The sequence below is a fragment of the Delphinapterus leucas genome, chromosome 2, assembly GCF_059928025.1.
Source record: "Delphinapterus leucas isolate spDelLeu-1000000601 "Yukka" chromosome 2, BTC_Dleu_Yukka2, whole genome shotgun sequence".
Taxonomy (NCBI): Eukaryota; Metazoa; Chordata; class Mammalia; order Artiodactyla; family Monodontidae; genus Delphinapterus; species Delphinapterus leucas.
This window is the reverse complement of record NC_143130.1, coordinates 16,763,586-16,781,151: the sequence shown is the minus strand read 5'-3', so window position 1 is coordinate 16,781,151 and position 17,566 is coordinate 16,763,586. Positions and strand designations below refer to the sequence as shown.

Genomic DNA, 17,566 nt, shown 5'->3' with positions numbered 1-17,566 from the left:
AGCCCCTACGTTTGGGGTGACTTGTTATGCAGCAGCTGGAAGCTGTCCGCTACCTGCCGAATGTTTATTATCTCAGTTTCTTTCTTTCCAGTTGGTCTTGACCAGCTGTGACCCACTGCCTTTGATTATCCCTTTGTATTACTACAGTGAAAACCGTTTAATATTTCTTTTTACTCCAGTAAAAGTTTTTCCTTAAATATTTCTTTCTTTACTTTTGTAATACCTCATTTCCTGGGACTGTTTGCTCTTATACATATTATGTTATTATCTAACCTATTAATGATCCATTTTTCTATGGCTGCAGTAAAATTATTGATATTCATTATTATGGCCCTGAGGCATTACACAAGCTTAAAAATGAAAATTTTAATGTGTGAGATCAGCTTTATGAGTTTTACCGTACTCTGATTGTTTGAGAGGGGTTATCTGACTATCATACATATAGAAATCTTTATCGAGCTTTAATCAGAGGAGCCACACAGCACAGGTGTCAGGTGGACTCTATGGCATTGGAACTTCCTGGAGGTGAACGATCTGGAAGCCTGTGCACGAGTAACAAGAGTAACACCATGTGGGCCTTTGAGGAGGCCAGTGGCATTAAATGAAAGACAGTGTTTGCAGCAACTTTTTGTTCCAAGAAAGGTGAGATGTTTGACGTCCCATTTCCCATCAGTGGAGTAGGTTGCTGGAGAGATGGTTTGGCTGAAGTACATCCAGCAGCCACTGAGCAAAGCTGCCTGGTCGTCTAGCACCAGGCTCCCCTGGTCTCTGTGGCGTGGCCCAGGCCAGCCAGCGGTTGTACCTGCACCCTGGCACTTGTGCTCATCTTGAAGTTCAGTAGACGCTAGACCCTCCTCGGTCTCCTCATAGCTGGAGACTGAGTTTGGGTGATAAGATCAGTGAAGGAACTGGATGGTGGGGTAGTGGAAATGCCACTCAGATGCTAACCTGCTACCCCAATGTCTCACGGGCAGCCACCACCAACTGGAAAAAAGTGCAGACAGTGTCGAGAGCGTTTTACTTCGTGCAAATACGCATAAACACACGACAGGTAGAGAAGTGATAATGCTGTGGATTAGAAGTTAGACTCACGGGGTGTATGGAAAGTACTACTAGAATAGAAGTAAGAAAAACTGAATTTTAGAAAGTGTTCTAACAAATGCAGATGAGCCCCAGGTCGAGGCTAATGTCCTACAGCCCTGCTCATAATCCACAGAGTGTGCATATAGGAAGAAAAAGATAATATATATATGAACAAATACATCTCTAGGAAAAATATATGCCATTATTTTAATGAAGCAACAATTGCTTTATAAACCTAGAAACAAACTTGAAAGGGGACTATACCAATGTAATAAACAAAGAAATATCAGTTCACGGTACAAATTTTAAAATTTTGTTGGGATTTAGAATGACTTTCATAGAAATTGGTATTTGACCCTAGGCCCGGGGGCTGGAGGGACAGCAGCCAGGTCACAGCCCAGCCTCTCTGTTCCTCTGAAAGTGCTGCGGGATTCTCTGCTGTTCCGCCAACTCAGGCCCTCTCCCCAGCTCTGAATCTAGGCTTTGCCAGCTCCATCCTGGGAGTGCTGCACCAGGCTGGCTCCAGACTTGGGGGTCGTCAGAAGGTCCTGCCCTTCCCACCTACCCACCCTGGGGATGCAGGCTCTACCTCCGCCCCGTCTTTAGTGGAGCCATCTGTGTTCAGGCCCAGGGTGCTGGCACTAGGGAGAGAACGAAATTACAGCTACCTTTCAGCCCCACTCCTATTTCTGTTGTCCAGACTGGGTTTGGGTTCTAGCCGCGTGGTCCCTGAACATTAGCCTGAGCTGGAGGGCCAGGACAGCTCCAGGAGGAATCCCACGCAGTGGCCACCATCAACTCCACTGAAACTTTCAACTCATGTGACTCCTGAAATGCCAGGGCTCCCGCTGTCTCTGTCTCTATCTCTCACATGCACACCTGCACGTATACCTTTGCAAACACCAGGATTCTTGTTTGTACAGCTCTAAGCACACTGTTAAGAAGACCACCAAGGAAGTGTTCATTGATGTGGCATTTTCTAGCAACATTGACCAGTTGACCAGTTGTTCATGACTAATTCTAAAATAATAAGCCATACCCATCTCCCACCCTCAAAAAATACGTATGAAAGGGAGTAACAAGAGCAGATACTAGAATCAAACTTGTCCCAGACTGGGCAATGTGGAAAAGATACTAATTATTTCACTCATGTGTCTCTTACCTGGTGCTTCTACTGCTCTGGGCTCCTTCTGAGATGGTACCACCTAATAATCTCCCTCCTGGGATTACTGTAAAGACCGTGTTAGACAATGATCTGAGAGTATATTGTAACAGGGAAGTTACTATACAAATGGCAAGTATTACTGCCAGCATTTCAGAAAGTATGAGATCAAATCAGATTCACTTTAACTTTCTAGTACTCCCCAAAAATGTATCACACAAGGAGGCTCATTGATCCCATTGTTTTAAAAACAAAAGGCAAAGCCTTTGATTTATTTCCAAATAAAACATCAAAAAATAGTGTTTTCTGAGCAAGAAATATAAAATTGTTAGCTGGGCAGTAAGGTATTGATTTGCTACTTCATACATAAGTAGTTAATGCTTTCAAAATAAATTTGGTTAAGAAAGAGTACTTGTCCATTGTAAAAATCTTGAAAAATACAGAAATAATAATACAGAAATAATCTCCCTACCCAGAGATAAACACTTGTTAATAGCTTGCATATTTCCCTCCTGTTCTTTTACTTCATATGAATGAAAATTGAGGATATACTGTGTAAAGTTTTTTTCACTTACTTATCATAAGCATTTTTCCTTTGTTATAAAAAATCTTTTGTTGAACATGCTTTTTAATGGCTGAATAATATTCCTCAATATGAATGTACGTAAATTCCTTCTTCTTCCTGTAGGCCTTATTTCCGTTTTTCCCCATTATTATAAAGCTTCAGGCAATACTCTTTGCATACATATTTGACATTATTCCAGATTATTTCTTTTGAATAGATTTCTAAAAATGCTTTTACTACATGAGTCTATGAACCTTATAAAAGGCTTTTCATATATTTATCTTGATTAGAACCTTGCAAAGAAGCCAGAATGGTTAGGGGGTGGGTCATATAAAACTGCTCAGAAACACCGATGCGAGCTAATTGGCCCCTCCATACTCCATCATCGTATATTTTTATATCCAACTCCTCTTTCTAATACTCTGAGGAAAAAAAAAAATCTGTTTTCTTCTGGGGAAGAAGGAAGGTAATTCTTGGACAACAATACAGTAATCGTTTACAGCTTGTTCAGTTGGGATAGCTATTAATGCCTTGTGTAAAATAAACCAAAGATCCAAAGAAACACATTTTTGTAGGTGAAAATTATGTTAGCCAACATCATTTCTCACTCTGGTTTATGATGTCAGGTATCGAATATCTCCATTATTGACGTACGTATGCGTGTGAGGGGAGAGCCTCTTGGAAGGAGATTAAAAAGACACCATTACCTAAAATCCCCCTTCCTAACAACTCGAGAATGTCCAGAAGCTGTGAGGGGGTTGGTACGGTAGCTCCCCATATAGACAACACCCTGTAGAGGATTCGGGGTTTTTTTTCCCATTAACAGACCCCACCATAGAGTCAGGGGTCATTTGTACTCACAGGAGAAAACCCGACTTAAGTATAAGTGTGCTATTCGTCTATTCAGCACCGCATACCTAGAAAGCCTCCCAAAGCACTCTTTAGTGACTGAAGACATTTCTCATTTTCCCATCACTTTTCCCTTTCCTTGGCCATTTTCCTAAAACCATAATTCAAACTTTCCAGAAGAAAGAAAAAAAAAAATCTCTGAGTAATCCTTTCAAGAATTCTTAGAAGGAAATCTTTATTCTTTTATCACTCTTATGGGAAACTAAACTCGTGATTAGTATTAGGATTCAAAATGTTTTCACCACCCACATATACCTGAGTAGTGTGAGAGCGGGGGTTATGGAAGCAAGAAGGCGTGGGGCCTGAGAAGCACGAGCTTAAAGCCAGGGATACTCATGGAAGAGCCACCCAGGGCCGCACACCCAAAAACTGAAACCTTGAGAAAGTGTCTTTAATTGTAAGAAGCTTAGGTAGAGAGATCTATGCCTTATTCCCAGTAAACGTGGGCTGCTTTACCATTATTAGTGCAGAAAGGGAAAGGTTTAAGGTAGAAGATTGATGAAGAGAGATGGGGAGTGAGGGGGAATTCCCTGGTGGTCCAGTGGGTAGGACTCCATGCTTCCAATGCAGTGGGCCCGGGTTTGATCCCTGGTCGGGAACTAAGATCTCACAGGCTGCGCGGCACGGCCAAAAATAAAAATTTTTTTTAATTATAAAAAAGAGAGGGATGAGAAGATGGCTAAATCCATTTGATGTTGGTGTTCCTGTGATGAAACGTGGGGAGGTGAGGTCTGAGGAAGGCTTTCCTGCACAGGTGGGCGGTGCACTTTGGACCCAGACGCAGCCTCTTGGTCACCTGGAAACATTCTTTTTTCAGAGCCGGGCTCCAAAGGGACAGACGGGTTAACTTTGTGATCCCTCCTCTAGCTTTTATGAATTAGATTCCCAAGATTCCCCAGATCTCCTCCCACAGCCTGAGCTTGTCGGTTCGGGATGCGAGTCGGATAGGTACCTCCAGGCTCACGTGCTCAGGTCTTTGGTTCCAGGACTGAGGATCTTAACATCCCAAGGAACGTGGTGCTTGCCGCGCCGGCAGCAGTAACAGAGCAGTGCAGCCGTCTGGGGGATCGAAATTTGCAAACTCAGGATCCTGGGCCTCAGGCCAATGCAGGCGGGGTGCGTCTCTGTGGCGACACATTTAGTCTCTGGGGAGGGATGCTGGCACACCAGCTGCATTCCTGGCACCACGTTTGCCAGCGAGAAACTTATGGGGTGGAACTGGTCTCAACTCCAGAGGGAGAAGCAAGCTGCTTTCTTAACTTCCTTGGCAGTATCACCCTTTGCAATTTTTACGCATACACCCTCTTGAATATTTACACGAACTGCTATCTGTGATACATTTGGGGGCCCTGTTGGATGGTAGAAAGTGCTAAAATGATAGCAGCATCCCAGTTTATAAATGTAACTATTGTATCCCCGAATAATCCCATTGCCTAAAATTGGCACTTAAGATGCGATGATTTATCTCTTGCTGGGTAGAGCATCCAGTCCCTCTGCCCCTTTTCAAAATAGCTTTTACTGTTGCCAAGGGGAGAGTCTAGTATTTACTACTAGAAGATAATGTGAATTAAAAGACTGGCTTCATCCACTGTTGTAATTCCCCAGTAGTGTAATAGCTGAGTTCTGTCATACCTGGGAGAAAGGTCTCCTCACAGAAATGCCCTTACTTCTTCAGAATGCCTGACCCACCTCTCTTATTTGTGTCTGGAAGGCAAAATGCACTAGGATGCGGCCACTTAGTATTCAGACCATGTCGAGATGCAAGTAAAAAGCCTATAGAGCAGAGCCGGACGCACAGTCACCAGGCCAAACGCAGTCAACGGCTCAAATCACAGTTAAATTATAAGCAAGCGTGGGGCAAACCATGCAGACCTGTCTAGTCAATGAAGCAGCAGAGATAAAAGGAATTACTGCATAAATGCCAACTTGTGAGGCTTTCATGAGTACAGAGATGGGGTTCTTTCCAGCTGCCCTCAGTTGACTATAAAAAGTCCCTGAGGATTTTGAAGGTAACGCTGTCTTCATCCTCCTCCTTTGTCTTGTCTTAACATGCAAAGCATCTCCCAGTGTCTAGAGAAACAAACAATTCCTCTGTGTAGCTCCATAGTTTTGCAAAGGGACAGCGATGCTAGCCGGCCAGTGATTTTACTCCTGGAATCAGCAGATGCAGCAGAGGAAATTCAGTTACTACAATAATTCACATACACTAGTGCTTCATTCATTCAGTGTCAGCTTTATTTTCTTCTTGATATACACAAAGCTGGCACAGTTTTAACTGATGAGGTAACGTCATTTTTAATTTAGAGAGCCTTAAGCTATCCACTTTAACTCTTGATAGCATCTTTGCAGTTGTCTCGTGAGACTTTACATAAACATAAGTCATGTGTCCTGGACAGTTTGAAAAGGATTGCTAAGGATGACATGGGTCATCATGAAGATTTCCCACACTTTGATCTCTTTTAAATCGCCAGATACAGTTTATGTTACTGCCATATTTTAGCCATTCCTGAAATTAATATATCCCAGGACTTTTGAACCAAGTTAAACACAGAAATAATGTTTTGCAATGAATGGATTGTAATGTCTTCGCGTCAGTTCTAGAAGAAGTATGGAAGACAAATCGGATTATCTGGCTCCTAGGTGACTTGGCAAATAAAACGAAAAGAAAGAGCAAGACACTGAGAAATAGATAATGCCGAACAAAAAAAAGTCTTCCTGTTTTCCTGGGGGAATGCTAGTTTATTGGAGATGGATTTCCACCTTTTAGTGAAAAAAATGGTCCAGACACATGCATTATCTCAGTGCAATCTTTAGGGTAATATTTTATTGCTACTTCCTTCATCATTTGTCTGCTTAGTGTATTATTAAACCTGAATTTTAAAAAATCATATCACTTTGATGATTTCAAGTGTGTCATATTTCCATTTCAAATGACAATATTCCTTTAAAGGTAATAAGGCTGGTAGTAAATAAAGTTACTTTCCATTTTTAAATAAACTTTTTTCTTTGAAGAGATTATGTTCTGCAATTCAAGTTGTAGTTTGGGGAGAAGATGATCTGTGTTTTGACCACAGTGGATACTGAGAGAGTTTTTTTTTTTCTAAGAAGCCTGGGGCTTAGTGGAATTGAGTTAAATAGTAAAGAATCTGTTTATTATTCTGTGGCCATATGTTTAGAGGGTCGCTCACAGAAATCAAAGTATTATTTATGGAGAGCTCCAGCCAAGGAGACATTTTGAATTCCTAAAAGAACTTCACAGTTTGAAAAGAATGCATAGCATTATGTATTGACAACCCCCCAACCCCAGACAAAGGAACACAATTTAATAAAAGAGAATTGTGCTCATGAGATTTTCCTTTTTCTTGTTAATTGGTTACTTTAACTGACATTGTCTGCAAGTATAATGGACACCATTATTCTTAATAGTTCTGTGTTGCCAGATGATGTATATGGACATGATGTAGTCCATTTTAATTATTTCATTTTGCTAGACTTCTTTCCCTCTCCATGAAATCCAGCAGTGAATGCAGATAGCAGTTTTGCTCCTGACAGATGGTGGTGGAGAATGCTGGTTTCTAAATTACTGAAATTAAAAGGACTTTTCTCGTTATCCTGATGTTTTCTTCCATCTTTGTGTCTTAGGTATGACTACGTGGAAGTCATCGATGGAGAGAATGAAAATGGGCGTTTATGGGGAAAGTTCTGTGGAAAGATTGCCCCTTCTCCTGTCGTGTCTTCAGGGCCATTTCTCTTTATCAAGTTTGTCTCTGATTATGAGACACACGGGGCAGGATTTTCCATACGTTACGAAATTTTCAAGAGAGGTGAGTAACTTACAGGAGAACAAGTGTGACTAAGTGGTCATTAACATTGCTTGAGCTCGCAAGAGACAAAGTGAAAAGAGAGACAAGGAGTAACGTTTTTAAACTTTTGGTAAAAAGTCATATATTCCATTACAAAAATGTTGGAAAATACTTTAAACAAAGGAAAATTACCCAGTGTATGGAGGAAGCATGTTTAAAAAAACTTTTAAAATGTATTTTAAGCATCACAATTTCATCATTGTAATATGCTGACCAGTGTTTATAAGGTATATACTCTGTAAAACTCCTTGAAGAACATTTATTCTTATCTTTCCTATTCAAAAATAAGTTTGATCTACTCTTGAAGTTTCATTTCTTTAGTTAAAAATGCATGAGTCCCTCTTACCTTAAAGTCATGTACATCTTCTTCCCTTTTTTTTTTTAACACCTCATTTAAGTTTATTCTTTTTTTAACATCTTTATTGGGGTATAATTGCTTTACAATGGTGTGTTAGTTTCTGCTGTATAACAAAGTGAATCAGTTATACGTATACATATATCCCCATATCCCCTCCCTCTTGCCTCTTCGCTTTATTTTATTGCAAAATTCAAAACTGGTATTTCCCAGGAAAAGCAAAGTGCTAGTCCACTAGCCTTAGAGTTTCTAAAGCTATTGGAAGAAGAAGAGGCTTTCTATTGATGGGAGGCATGGTTGGGGAAAGAACTTCCTGGAGGAAGCAAAATCGTCATGCTTTAAATGGCATTCCCCTTCCAAATTAATTATCACTTGCCCTCTGCAGAATAATCACTTACTGATCTTCAGTCACAATGGTACATATTGGGATGGGATAGAATCTGAGAATGCACAGTCTCCCAGCTTTGAGGAATTCAACACACATATCAATTGATACGAATTGTAGCTTTACCTGGATGTCACTGTTTTTCACAACAGCCTGTAGGTTCCTGCTGTGTGCTCAATCCATCCTCCCCTTTTAAGTGGACATTAATGTGCGGGAGAACTTCCAGGGACAGAGGCTCAAGATTTAAATGTATTGTCCTGGAATATAGGAGAAAGAGCTTTATTTAATAGAAAAAAAATCCAGCCACACCAAATACAAAAGCCTAAGATCCTCTGGGTCGGTGGCCACCGAGAATAACGAAAAAGAGAGTTTTAAGTGTGTCTGGGAGCATTGGCACAACTTCTTTAAATGTCAAAGAAATCTGGTACAGTCCCATATAAATATGGATAGATGGAGAGAACTTTCTTCAGAAATTCATCTGGGCACGTGCTCAGAAAACCTTTAGTAGAAATAACAGCAGACATAGGACCTCAGTGTGTTCACATGATTACATATGGACATATTTCCTTGTGTTGAGAGCTGTTTGACCTATCTAAATCCACGTATGTGTATGTACACACATGCACAAACACACACATTTGCTTGCTGACCTGCATGTGACAGCATCAAAGAAAGAAAGTGTCAGAAAAGGAGGCAAGAATAACTTTTCATTGTCAGTGTTTCTCAAAGATCTGAAGATGGTGGATGGAGAAAGAGCGAGATCCTTCCTAAGTCATTAACAGTTCTTCAGCTTCCTTCCAGATGAACTCATCCCCACACTTCTGTTAGTCTCAGATGCACCGTGCCTTCCGCCCTTTTTTCCCCTCAATGCCGTCCTTGAGACTCGAAGCCTTATTTTCTTCTTTCTCTTCTTGCCTCCCTACATCCAATATGGCTGCCAGCTCTTTTGGATTTTCGTCCCAAAGCCTCAAAAGAGTCATGGCTTCAGAAATCTTGAATCACCTTGCTGTACACCTGAACCTGTTATAATCTTGTAAATCAACTATACCTCAGTTAAAAAGAGAGAGAGTCACAGCTTCCTTTCCACGTCCTCTGCCGTTGGCCAGACAAGCCTGCCTTGTGGTTAATCCCCATGTTATCGTATCCTAGCACAGCTTCTCAAATAGTCATCAAACTACTGTCCCCAAAACACCTATGGCAGGTGTCTGTCACCTGTTGGGTCAAGTCCTCCAAGGTCAAGCTCAAGCCTTGACATCAGCTGCTCCCAACCTTCCCCGCTTCACTCTTACAAACCCACAGCCTGGCTTCCTGCCCCAGGTTGGTGTGCTGAGTGAGGTGCAGCAGACCTGCATGTGAATTTTGATTTGGCTACTGACCGTCTGTGTGAATGTTCAGAGCTTTGGATTCCTCATCTGAAAAATGGATGACAGTATCTAGCACAGGCTCTTTGTGAAGATCAACTGAAATGAAAACATGTAGCCAGTGCCTGTCCCAGAAGATGCATCCAGTGCACACTAGCTGTTACAATGATTATAGATAAAGGGGGTGCTTTATCCAGATTTCACAGCCCTCCCTCTCTTCTGGTTTAAGCCTTTTAACCTCCATGGAAACCAGACTCTAAGCTTATTCCTCTTCATTAATGTACTTTTTATTTTCCTACGCTTGTACCCAGCTTGTCCCTTATAGACACACACACAAATATACACATATACAAGCTGTATGTATATATATATATATATACACACACACACACACACACACACACACAACTGTGTTTCACTAACCAAATGTTTTTCCTAAGTAATCCCAAATTTCTTCATGTGTGTATGTATCATTTCCCAACTAAATTGGTACCACCTAAAAAATGCAAAGAAAACATCTTTCTATCTCACTCATTGCACATATTGTAGTCCTTATAGATACTCCATAAAATCATGAACTAGGAGAATACATTCACGAACACATAGACAGGTTCACGGGCGTTCTTTCCTCTAAAGCCATTTAATGATGTTATAGAATCTCCATTCTTTTGAAAACATAGCACTTCTTCCAGGCTGCAGCAATTTCAGGTTTCCTCAAAACACATAAATTAGACTAATCATAGTTGAACCAATACATTAATTTTTCACTTGTTGACCTTGAGGTTTTCTGACAGTAGATCACAGAGCCATTTCTGCATCCCTGGAGCTGCATTTCTAGAGGACCACCTTTGCCTGACAGGGCTGGCCAGTCCTTACCTCTTCCCCATGCTTCCTGGAGCCCCCTGGACACCCTAGTCCTCTCCTCGGGTACCACATTCCCCTTCTGCAGGTCTCTTCCCAGATACTAAAACCTTGGGCTACCAGCCCTAAAATGATTTCCATTCACTGGAAGAAATTTCTCTAGGAAACCCCAGCCTGCACACCTCCCACTCTGCCCCTGTCCTTCCCTGGGTCTGGGTCATCCAGGCCCAGATGCTGGAAGAAGCCGTATCCATTTCCCGTGGGTCTCAGTGCGGGGGTGGGGGGGGCAGCATTTATTGAGAGCGGGATTGGTCACTTCATACATTATTTGACTAAAAGTCTGTACATTTGATAATAATTCCAAAGAGAATATTTTAGCTCTTATCATTATCCATCCTTATGGTCCTTAACAACGAAATGTGGGATGCCTATGGCTACACAGGATGCTCTCAGTCTTACAAGTAGCCGGGGAAGCATGGTGTCACTGGCTGCCAATGCTGTGTGTGCCCCCCTCACCCCAGTAGCTCACTCACTCCTGGGCACACCAGCTGCTCGCCCTTAGTCCTGTTTACGGCTTGTGTATTCACCATGGGATCCCTCAACCCACTCCCACCATCATCGTTTTTGGGGAAGTGCTCACTCAACTGTGGCAAACTTACACAACAGGGATTAAGGAACTGAGTAAAACAAATTTTGATGTATAATGGAGGAAGTAGGAAATTACAGGAGCTTTGAGTTTGAAAGGAATTTTTTTCAAATCCTAAAGCCCACCTCCCATTTGTGATGCACAGAATCTGAGGACCAGGAAGGTTAAGAGGCCACAGAGGCTACACAGCAGGTCAGTGATAAAGGCAGGACTAGAGCTCAGAGTTCCTGGTGATCCATCCAGCCGTCTTCCACTTCCCCATGGAATGTCCCCAGCCTTTGTCAAAATACGTTAGAAAACCTGGGCTAGCTTCTAAAGGGATCTGGGGCTTCCCTGATGGTGCAGTGGTTGAGAGTCCACCTGCCGATGCAGGGGACATGGGTTCGTGCCCTGGTCCAGGAAGATCCCACATGCCGCGGAGCGGCTGGGCCCGTGAGCCGTGGCCGCTGAGCCTGTGCGTCCGGAGCCTGTGCTCCGCAACGGGAGAGGCTGCAACAGTGACAGGCCCGCATACCAAAAAAAGATAAATAAATAAAATAAAATAAAGGGATCTGACATGACAAGGATATACAGTGAAAGCATGGGAATTTATTTGATTTTGAAATTATGCCCTTAATTCCTGTCATATTTTTTCCTCTCATTAAATCTTAACCTAACCTGGGTAATTTTATTTTTTTAAGAAGGAGAAAATATTGGAACCTGCATTAAACTCTCCTGTTTGCTTTGCCAGCCAAATCCCCAGGGAGGAGGTTGGAGGTCTCCAGAGTCACTGTTCCTACATCTTGGAAATCAAATTCTAAAGGGTTCCCAATTACCTACATATAAATGACTTTGTCAATTAATGACAAATTGGCCTAGTCGTCTCAGAAGCCACCAAATAGCTTAGAAGCATATTATAAATTAGACACACATTTCACAATCTCTTTACCTGAAATTGACGTGGCAAAATGCCACATGGTAATAACTTTTTAACCAGAATCAAATAGATAAGCATTCGAGGCCGTCATGCTAAAGGATGAGCCCCATCGTAGAAGGCTTGGGAAGGTATTCAAGTCAGAACTCTACCGGCCAGGTTTATTGTGCCGTCTACTAAGTAGTCTTCGTCTCCAGGGCCATGGCTGTCTAATACGTGCATGGGGAGAAAGCGATTGATTTGTTTTTTCAACAGGCTGCCAGATGCGCTGAGGAGGAGATTCAGCTTACTAGCCCTCGCCACTAAAGATAGAGATCTGCTAGTTAAATTTAATGTGTATTAATGCCTAATATGTTGCCTTTAGTACTTGGCACTTTGGAAGAATATTTAGTTAAGAACAAGCCCAACAAGCCTCCTTATTTAGAGTTGAATCCTTACACTTCCTCGCAGGGTCCCCATCAGTGAGGCAATAGTCCGGGAAAAGAATTGTTGAACTGAACATCTCCAGATTGGATCCTGAGATTCAAAAGGGTCAGGTCATCTGTGTTTCCCAGGGAGCCCTAAGAGCTCTTTGACAATCAGGGCAGCAGTGGTGGTGATAAGGGGCAGAAGCTGACAGGCTGATGTCCCTGTCCATGTAGATGGGCAGTTTTCAATTGTGTTGTGAATAGCACCCTATTCAGTGCTGATTCCATGAACTGAAATTGTGTTTATTCATGTAGTCATAAGGATGACTTGCAATATATGTAATTTAAATTACAGATCACTGTAATTTGTTGTCGTGATAACACTGAACCGTCATTTAAATTACACGTTATAAATATATACATTAACGCATACACATATATTAACATTTTAGAATGACCTCCTGTACTGCATCTGATACTTTGGAGAAGGTTAGGATGTCAACATTGGTATCAGGTGACTTGTAGCCACAGGACCTGCATCCCAGTTTACCATGCCCCCACCAACACCCACAGTTTACTGGCACACCTGTGTCAACACCGTTCCAAATGAGTCACTCACCCTGCGTACATGTACGAATTACCTTTCACATTTGGTTTGTCAAAGAGGCAGAGGTCACATCTGGTAGAGTTACTGAGTCACTGGTGTAGGAATCTGAAACCCAAACTCCCTCCACTGAATTCTCTCCCTCGCCATTGTAAATGTTCTATTTCACCAGTAAAGGGCTGTCAGCCTCAAGATTTAAAGATTTAAGCTTGAAGGGGCTGTAATTATTTCTCTAGGGCTCTGTCGAGATTTCTGTAGCTTAGTCATTCAATGTTCCCACATGATTTTGTATTTGTCATTTTTTTTTCTCTGCAACAGCAGAAGTTTTAAAATTGCTCCACACAAATGGAAAACTAAGGTGAACACAATAAATCTGAACTTGACTTTCCATACCTATCACCACTGCGAAAAGGCTGAGTAAGGAGTGATTAGGGCCGTGATTATAATGGTGGGCTTTTATTAGAAAGATAAACCGTCTTTGCCCAGGTTATTTCTTGGGAAGGTCGTTTAAGTGGAATTTTCACTTTGCTCCTTTTTTCTTTTACTTATAGGTCCTGAATGTTCCCAGAACTACACAACACCTAGTGGGGTGATAAAATCCCCAGGATTCCCTGAAAAATATCCCAACAGCCTAGAATGCACCTATATTATCTTTGCACCAAAGATGTTGGAGATTATCCTGGAATTTGAAAGCTTTGACCTGGAGGCTGACTCAAATCCTCCTGGGGGGATGTTTTGCCGCTATGACCGGCTAGAAATCTGGGATGGATTCCCTGATGGTAAGAATGGCAGGAAGCACCCCCAAAAGGGAAGGATCTGGGGGAAGGGTCCTGGGATCCTTTTACAAGCATCATGACACATGCATCGCTTTAAAAAGTAGCTCAAAAGGAGGAGGCAAAACAGTAACTTTCTTTATGCAGAGCCATGACGAAATATTTGAGCCCAAAAAGACTTGGTAACTTTCTAATCTAATGCCTTCATTTTATAGATGAGGAAACGGAGGCCATAAAAGTCTATGCAAGGTCTCATAACTATTTTGCTGACAAAATTGGGACCAATCCATGGTTTTCCTGACTTAAGTATTTTGCTCATTTCAATGACTTGCCTATAGGTCATTAATTCATAAACTCATCAGAGGGTGAGCTCTTAAGACATCAGTTAAATCAAACCATTCATTTTGTAAATGCAGAGACTAAGGGCCAGAGAGGTTAAGTACCTGCTAAAGTTTTAACAGTGAAATATGTGTCTGTTATGCTACCAAAACATTTAGAAATTTAGGAAAGGAAGGAGGAGAACATTTGGACATTCCTCATTTAGATGGATTCCTTGTCTGCTCTCTAGGGAATTTTTATCTTTGGGGATTCAAATCGCCTCAGTACATCCTTGGTACACCTTGTTCCTATCATCTGAATTCATCGTCCATTCAAAAAATATATTTATTGAGCACCTGCCATGGACCAGGCACTGTTCTAGCCTCTTGGCAAACAAAGCAAAGATGGCTGCCCTGTTTAGATTCTACCAGGGGGAATGAGGATAAACAGGGCACATTACAGACAAATGAAGTATGTGTATGGAATGTTAGAAGATGAGAAGTGCTATAAACAAAGAAAAAGAAAAGAAGAAAAAGTAGAGTAAAGGCATGAGAAGAACTAAGGTTAGGGGAGAGGGATGGGGGAATTTTTAAATAGGGCAGTCAGGTCAGACCTTATTAAGAAAGTGAGAGAGATTTGAAGGAGGCCGGGGAGGTGGCCATGTGGCCAGCTAAATGAAAGTTCTCCATTTCAACCCCTGTGAACTAGAAGGTGAATGGCAAAAATACACACCCAAGTTCTGAACAGAGGGAGATAATATCAAATAATTTGTTGCAGCTGCATTGCTTGTCTTGTGTTTAGTCTGGTTTAATAGTAAGATTTCTCTGGAGAACACACTGCACAGATCAGAAAGGGTGGCTTGGAAGTTCTTACAAATCATGCAATTAGAACTTTGGAGCCATCTATGAAATAGTCAGATATTATTATCAAGATGGAGGAAAGAATATTTAAGTAAACTGTAAACGAAGAGCTAGTATAATGTGAAAGAAATTGCCTTTGTCTTTGAAATGAGATGAAAATGATCAGTGTAATTCAGTTTAGGTATGTTCCTCAATAGTAAAAAACACTGGAGAAAATCTGGGTTTAGAGAAAGCTTATGTTGTCATTGGAGCACATGGCTGAGTTATCATTACTTTAGCCTCTTCTTTGCTTTTTTACCATATAAATAGGGTTATGATGATCTTACCGGAACTCCTTCATTAAGTAGTGAGATTTGCCCAAACAGAGCACTGATTGATTTCCAAGTATTCAATCCGATAATTAGGAAAACAGTATTATAATAGTATTGTAATAATAGTTGAAACATTTAATAATGGGTTTATTTGTTCACAATCCAAATTTGCAGCCTTCTTTTCTAGAACTTATATTTAAATTGACATCTGAAAAGAAGGTCCAATCAACCAACTTATGTAGAAAGAAGCACATTGTTATTAGTGTCAAGGGTTTTCCAAAGTAGTAATTTTCTGGCTCTAGAAAATCACGGAGTTGAAGCGAAGAACAATTAACAATACAGGTTGTCAGCCTTGCAGTTCACTCATGTTTTAAACTATGCTGTGTTTGACTTATTCCCAGAGAAAACTGGCTTTGGAATATGAAAAATGTGATCGTGTATTTGTTAGTATTTATCTGGTCTCGCCCAGCGTACAACAGCATCACAGCTCACTCTTTTTTAGGCAGAATGAAAGACTGTGTCCTCTTGGGTTTTTTATCAGTGGCACTAGGAACATTTTTGTCATGTAGTTCAACACATAGAGTTCCTTGCCAGCAAAATCGCTTTTAGTCTTTGATAGCCTTTCCAAAAACAACAACCAGAAGGTGCTGAAGGCTTGTAACCATCAAGTGATTTTATGTTGCATTTTATCATAAGCAGTGAATTAGACGACTGAGTAATTGAAAGTGACCCATTGATTCAGATTGACTTTGAAGAGAAGCAGTTTACTCCAAAACTTGAGATCCCAGGCATGCACGTGGCAAACCCCACTCCTCCAGCTAGCACTCTCTTTGAAGCAACATAGATTCCCAAGTAGCGGCTCTGGAGTCATTGGTGGAAGTTTACGTACGGTTTGAGAGCCATGAGCTAAGCATGCCTGTAAATGCTTGTGCTGAATTATGGAACCAAACACGAAGGCCTAGCTCACAAAACCTGGGCGCAGATGAAGCCAGCTGTCCATCCAGGCTGGGCAAAGAGTTGGAACTGAGGCTGTGACCTATACTCCCCAAATTATCAATGATTTTAGGAATAAGCATCATGAAAGCTGGATTGAGTTCTGTTTGGTTTTTATTTACTTTCATATTAAAATTAACCTTCTAAAATATAAAATATCAATTATATAAATATAAAATATCAATGATATCAACCTTCCAAAATATAAATGACATAAATGTTGCAAATTATTTTCTCTGGGGAAAAGTTGCAAAATCCAGATATTCTCCACCAAAAGGTTTATGCTAAGAAAAGTAGATGTAGCCTATCTTGTACCTTCTCAAAATGATCCCCTTTCTTGTTTATTTATTCAAAATACCTCTTTTTAAAAGTACCTCCTTATAGTAGATTGTTGCCCTTTTTTCTCATTAAAAAGTGGCAGAAAGCCAAATTGTCTGATTCTGAGGTAGGGTTATAATTAATGGAGGGATTAGTGGGAAAATACAAAGAATGGGCTTTTGCCATTTCCTGTTGCAGGTGTATCTTTCAAACAGCACAAATCTTGTGTTGCCTTCACACCTGAGAAGCTATGATCATCGCAGGCCTGCTCTCCCCCAAGAGAGAGCTTAGTACCTGTTGCTTAAATTCTCCAGTCATTCTATTTTTGAATCATACTTCTGTTTTTGTGACAGTTTGAATTCATCTCCTAGGCCTTTGGCTCCACAATAACCGGAAGTAGGGAACCCAAGAGCTGTGGTCATGTAAATCCACAAATGAGCGCATACACAAGACAGATGAGGGTCTTGCAGCCGCTGTGGCTCAGATCAATATTGCATTAGCTTGCTAGGCTAAGGTCTCGCTGTTGTTCAGGAAAATTCAATACTTCTTTGTATTATAGTCGAAAAAGGCTTTCACTCTCCTATCTTGAGGGCTCCTAAAGAGAGTTGCATGCTGCTTGCTGTCCCGGGGCAATATTCAAAAGGACAGAAGGCAGATTTACGCGGCATGTCTTCAACATTATAAACCAGTGAGTCATGGAGACTCTCTAAATTCTGAGTCTGCACTAGACAAGTTCTCTTCTGTTTGCTCTTTCAAAGAGACTCCACCTCCCGCCCTCCCCAGAGGAACTGGTGACAGCAGAGGGGAGGGGAGGGAAGGCAGCCGGAGCTCGGGGTGGTGAGGGCGTGACTGCAGCTTTCCTTGTGTGCTTGTATTCTT

At 41.4% G+C, this 17,566-nt stretch overlaps 1 protein-coding gene across 5 annotated transcripts in view; it reads left to right on the top strand.

The window, feature by feature from the left end:
* Positions 1-17,566, top strand: part of NRP1 (neuropilin 1) — a 138,113-nt gene that overhangs the window by 47,073 nt on the left and 73,474 nt on the right. For all 5 annotated transcript variants that reach the window (XM_089906470.1, XM_022580440.2, XM_022580441.2 and 2 more), the window contains exons 3-4: positions 7,362-7,543; positions 13,666-13,893. In XM_089906470.1, the coding sequence (XP_089762596.1) occupies positions 7,362-7,543; positions 13,666-13,893 (410 nt within the window). The remainder of the gene's footprint in view (positions 1-7,361; positions 7,544-13,665; positions 13,894-17,566) is intronic.